Raw genomic sequence first — 6,067 nt, 5'->3', positions numbered from 1 at the left:
AAAGGAGGAGAGAGTAATAAGGTTAAGATTTGGGCATACAGGACTTAATTATACACTTTTCAAAATTCAAAAGTATACTACTGGCAAATGTGATTACTGTGGAAAATATGAAACAATAGAACATGAATGTCATAAATATGAACGCGAGAGAAGATGTATGAGGAGAGAGTTTGAATGTATTAAGGAAAAGATACATTTATTGGATATTTTGAGGAAGAATTTGGGGTGTAAACATATACAAATAATGATTCGATTTTTAAAGAAAACAAAATTATTTCATAGAATTTGATTATAGAGAAGGTGAATGTGTGTATTATATAGACCGGTAGAATACAAAGTTAAGTATTTGTATATATGTTTATGTAGTTTTTTTTGTTTGTTTTGTTTTCTTTCTTTTTTTTCCTTAGAAATTATATATATGTTTATTAGAAGATAGTCCATCACGAACCACACTCCATACCGGTAAGTGGCGGTAATGCTACTAAATGTTTGTTGCCAACCGCCAATAAATACAAGAACGTCTGTGAACGTTTGCTTCCCTTTCTAACCTGTTGGTGGCGGTAGTGAGCGCCTGCCAACACTAACCGAAGGAGAAGAAAGACGCTACATCCGGTCTTCACGTAAGGTGGGATTCTGATAAAAAAAAACTGTGTCAACAAGGGGCAAAGGCAGATGGAAAGCCTTAAACTGTGTGGTGTGTCGCTCCAGAGCTGCTTATACACTAACCGCATGTTTCATTCGGGGCAAAAACTCGAGTCTTTACTCGCCGTTTGTTCTTTTTTCACCACATTCATCCGGGCAGAATGTCTTCGTAGGGTGGGCTGGACAGGCTGCAGAAGGTCATTCCCGCTTCAATATCAACCAAACTAACATTAATATTTCCTCGTTTTAATGCTCCCTTTTTAATGCTTTACTTGGTAATAGCAAACCATTCAGCAGCTTTTTGGAGATTGCTGTCAGAGACGCCGAAACTAGCTTTGATTCCTCGCTTCAGTCAGACTGTTAGTAAGGACGATGTTACATTTCTAATTCGAATACAGGTCGTAAATGAGGAAAATAAGGTGTCAACTGTTGTAAAAGTTACTAATGTTCTGAAACAAAGTCGGTGGTTCTCACAAATGTTATACCGGTTGTTACAGTATAAGAAACATATTTTCAGACTCAGACCACGTTACATAAGATCTTATAAAAGTGAAACACCACCTAAACCAGTCCCATGTGGACAGGACCGGATCACACTGAAAACATTTTCTTCTAAATATAGTTTATTAACTTTTAAGCGCAGTAATATTAAGTTGCACCTCAGATTTATGTAAACAAGTAGAGGTTTGAAAAAATAAATTGTTTATAGAATGTGTTATTAATTAAGCTGCTTGTGTTAAAGTTTTACAAGCCTGTAAATTGATTTAGAAATAATGTGAGCTGTGTAGATTAAATTCAGACCAGGTCTGAATCCAAGCATTAAAGTTGATTTAATCTAGGATTGTCTGCTAACATTAGAAGTCATCAAATATGTTCTGAATTTTTATGAATAAATACTAAATGTTTAAAATCTGTTTTACATAATCTACATCCAGCACATATGTAGATTATGCACTGCATAGATTTTAACCAGCATTCACTAGTGTCAATTTTTAATGGGAAATACAGCTTATAAAATCAGTTTTATACCTTTTCTTTCAATTGGGTGTCAGCTTTAGCTTTGCTGTCAAAAAGCATGGCGGCCTTTTATTTTAATTTTGCATTTTAGTAATTCACTTTTTAAACCAATTTTCCATTTACATATACAGTTTGCAGTCTACTCGAAAACAGTAGACGCCTCTTGGCAGTTTATGTATCAACCATTTAATGTATACGATAAATAGCAGGGCCCCAGAGTGGTCTGGATAGTGAACTTAAGTTAGCAGATCTTAATGAGCACTGATGTGCCAGCAGTGCTGTGAGGTGGCTAATCTGGGATTATCGACCTCTTAAACCTTACTGCAGTAGAAGAAAGGCTTTCGAGTAAAGCAATACTAGTGAATGCATGGTGTTACTAATGATAGACTATGATGGTTTGTTTTTTTATTTTCGCTCTAGTGTTTTGTCTTCTTTTCCTGCCCTCCTTCGGTTTTATCCCGTTTCTAAGGTCATTAAGTGGATTTAGGCCTTACTCTATGTGTTAGATCTCATAGTCTGATTGTTGCCCTTAATTTGTTGCTCTTTGTCGTGTTTTTTTCAGGATGGGGAATTTTACCTCCTCCAATTCTGGGGGTCTCACCAGCACAGCCTGTGTTCAGCTTGTTCAGGTAAGAAGATGTTTACAAATCTACCTCCTTCTTTGTTACAGTTAATGTAATGTGCAGTGGATGACAGCAGCCTATAAAAACTGAGAGTTTATAGTATTTTTAAAGACATATACGTTAGAGTTGTTTCTTAAGATGTATACCTGCTCTTATAATAGTTTGTCTGGACATCTTCTGTTATTTTGATCTTGCAGGCCAATTTTTTCTTTCTTTTGAGTTTTCAATTAAAGCCATTATTGGAGTGAATTGAAATCTCTCTCAAATGTTACTAGTCACACAGAAAAATGACTTTTAAATAAAATTGATTTTAAGATTTTGATTAAAGTGTCTAGTTTATGCTAATCTCAAGTTAAGGACCCCAAATATATCCTGGAACTGTTCAGTGAAATTGTTATAACAGCCTATCTTTTCTTAACCTTTTAGGAGATGGTGTCACAGAACTGTGTTGTCATATTTTCGAAGAGCACCTGCCCCTATTGTAAAATGGCCAAAAATGTGTTTAATGAAATTGGTGCCAACTACAAGGTGATTGAACTGGACCAACATAATGATGGCAGGAAACTTCAAGAGGCCTTGGCACAAATGACTGGTGCCAGAACAGTAAGTGTTAGATTTTAAAATCCGACATTTAGGGATCAGTTAGTTTTAGCAGAATTTTTGCAAACAAACAATAAAATAGGGAATAATTCAGCTGCAGTTGATCCAAAATGTAATCTTTCCCCCCAAAGGACTGTGGTTTTAAAAGTAATCTTATGATTTTATCAACATGTTTCTTGTAACTGAAAGAAGTCCTGACTTCAAATTAGTCGAGGCAATTTAACTTGGGGCACATTACTGTAAACACAAAATGATGGTCAGCAATTATAAACTTATTTAAAAAGATATGTGGGTGAAAAAAAAACAAAAACTTTTAGACGTATGCTTAACAGTGTGCTTTAAAATGTAATTATATTGACTGATGAGAACATGTAATAAATAAAGCGGAAGCTCTCAAAGCAAATACTTTTCTAAAAAAGAATACAAGCCACAGGTTTGAATTCATTTAAAAGTGATTTTAATTTTTGGATTTTCTTTACTCAATATGTTGTCAAAATGATCAAAGTTCATTATCATGAGCTTTAGTTAGGGCAGGGTCATTAACCGATTTTATCAATTAACCCAGGGTTTCCACGGGTCATTAAAAATCATTTAAAGTATTTAAATGATTATTTTTTAAATGAAGGCCTTAATTGGCATTAAAATTCATTAAATATGATTATCGTGGTATTCAAACTGCTTTATTTAAAAAAAGAAATTATAAAAACAATTTTGTCAGATATATCAGAAATAACTTGTTTGTTTACTTGTTGATGGAATTAAAATTATTTCAAAGAGCATTACCAAGCATTTAGATAGAGTTACTCATTCCTGTATAAACCCTGAAACCAATTTCACTTCTTTATGAAGATTTCAATTTAGTAAATTCTGGATTTTGTTTTGCCACCGATCTATTTCTTTGGGCTTTCATGTCTCCGAGTCACATCAGTTAATCACAGCTGATAAATGATCTGACTTTGTAATACCACTCCCTGCAAACATGTAGTGTGTCATACTTTCATTGTTTGTTTTTAAACATGACCATTTTACAAGCAGGCTTCACTCCTTAAATTAAATTCCTGTTCAAATTGAGGTAACTTCCCAGAAGGGATGATTGATATCAAAACTAGATTTTGAAAACAATATGTCATTATTTTTTATTATGAAACATTGATTTTGTAGGAACAAAATCTGAGATTAGACTATAAAGCCTTATTGCCCAGGCCTGCATTAGTAACTTTTCCTCGATCACACTTTTTTTTTTTTTTTTTTTCTGTAGCCACCAACAATTAATGATTCTGATCCGATGGTTGCCTTTTCTTCTTGGTAAAATTTGTAAAACTTGTCTTGAAGTGTTGGTTTTCTCACACAGTCCCCTATTTTAAACAGTTAGGTTTTCCATAGACCTTCTTAAGCTTTTTCAAAGCACATTTTGGTATTTATGCGATGATAGATGTCCACGTATCAACCACTTGACTTGCACTGTTTCTGTCTATCAAAAATGAATATATGAGGATTAGGGCAGCATAATTTTATTGGTATTATGCAATAGGAACATTATTGGTTGTTATCTTAATAATAATAATGATGGATGCTAAAAATCGCCTTTATTATGGCTTACACAGTTTTCCATCCATGGATCTTAAACCGTAATATTTGGAGTTCTAAGTAAACATTTGCAACATTAATACTACAAGAACTATTATTTGTAATGTGTAAGAATGATCAGGAACAATCTAATTACAACCAAGGCTTAGACCAAATATGAACTGGAAGCTTTTGAAGCTCCAGTGACACGGTCTAATTTGATGTGAGTTTGAGATATTGCTAAGATATATTTAGTTCTAATATATATTAGCCCTAACTGCTAAACTGGTAATTGTATTTATCGATAAAGCTTAATCCCTCTTTATTTTAATTAATGCAAACATTGATAGTCTTCCTTTTTTTCACATTGTTTATTTTTTTTAAGGTGCCCAGAGTTTTCATCAATGGAAGCTGCATTGGAGGCGGCTCTGACACCAAACAGCTCTACAAGCAGGGCAGGTTGCTGCCCCTCATCGAGCAGTGCTCCCCCTGCTGTTCTGCCGAAGGATCGAGCAGTGGACACTTTGAACCCTCTAAATGACTAGCCGTTTTAGTAGCCTTTTTAAATCCTCTTTTATTTAATTTTATGTTAAAATTTATACATTTTTTGAGCATGTCAGTGCTCTTTGTTCATCAAAACCAAGAAAATGACTGATGTTAATTTGCTTGGCTTTTCTTAAAGACTATCAGTCTATTTTTATTGAAATTCCCTTAAAAAGTAGTAAACACTGGAAGGACTTCAGTTGTTTCTGCTTTTGTTGTAATACAAAATGTAAAGAAAAAGAGAATAGTCATATTGCAATACCTGGAACTGTTAAAAGACCTAAATGTGAATATTTCACATGCACACTTCACTATACTGCTTTTCAGGGAAATAATGAAGAGTAAAATATATTTAAGTAAATACAGTGGTTGGTGTTTTCTGTTTTGTAAAATTGCAGCCAAAGCTGTGTCTAATTGAATGTTTACTAGATGAATGCATGGCAAAGGGTTAATGGCCTTAGATGAGGCTAAACATAAGGAAATATGTTTGTTTATGTACATTATATGTTTATTGTTTAATAAACATGAAAGAAAGAAGTAGAATCTTATGGTGAAGTTTTTTTTTCAGTAATTAAAGAGTCATCTAGGAGACAAAATAGTTTTTCTAAATACAGAAAGGTCAGCCTACTGTAAAAGTATGTGATGGCACTGTACAATAAATGCACTATTTCCATTAATGGCTGCATACATTTGTTGAATAAAGGAAAAGAGACTACTGAGACTTTACGAATATTAATAGAAAAGCTTTCTTTCTTTCACTGTCTCTCATTTTTGTTTTAATTACAACACAGGTTTTCTCTTAAGGGAACATCAGACATTATTTCTGATTGGTTTAACGCAATATTACCCTTGATATTAAATCAGGAATTAGTACTAAAGTTAAGGTTAAATCATAAGCATTTAAATCTTTCTAACAGAAAAAACTACATAACTTATTGATAGGGAATTGCTCTGACTTAGCAAGTCATGCCATATTGATAATGTAAAGCACTCAGATTTAGTTCTACATGTTATTAATCTGGGATTCCGTCTATCAAATCCATTTGGGAAAAGGAGGGTTGTTCAGTAGAACCTCC

General features: G+C 33.6%; 1 protein-coding gene across 2 annotated transcripts; it reads left to right on the top strand.

The window, feature by feature from the left end:
- Positions 1 to 637: 637 nt before the first annotated feature.
- Positions 638 to 5,675, top strand: LOC107101999 (glutaredoxin-like). 2 transcript variants are annotated; one of them, XM_015401121.1, is made up of 4 exons: positions 638 to 839; positions 2,222 to 2,288; positions 2,709 to 2,885; positions 4,834 to 5,674. In XM_015401121.1, exons 1-4 carry the CDS (start codon positions 673 to 675, stop codon positions 4,987 to 4,989), a joined length of 567 nt encoding a protein of 188 aa, XP_015256607.1. In that variant the 5' UTR covers positions 638 to 672; the 3' UTR covers positions 4,990 to 5,674. The 2 variants fall into 2 exon arrangements, with proteins under 2 accessions (XP_015256607.1, XP_015256608.1); XM_015401122.1 differs by lacking the exon at positions 638 to 839 and adding an exon at positions 1,786 to 2,128 and having other exon boundaries at positions 4,834 to 5,675.
- Positions 5,676 to 6,067: the final 392 nt, after the last annotated feature.

Source organism: Cyprinodon variegatus, unplaced genomic scaffold (genome assembly GCF_000732505.1).
Source record: "Cyprinodon variegatus isolate N-32 unplaced genomic scaffold, C_variegatus-1.0 Scaffold1185, whole genome shotgun sequence".
Lineage (NCBI taxonomy): Eukaryota > Metazoa > Chordata > Actinopteri > Cyprinodontiformes > Cyprinodontidae > Cyprinodon > Cyprinodon variegatus.
Note: the sequence above shows the minus strand (reverse complement) of the source record. Positions and strands in the feature narration are given on the sequence as shown.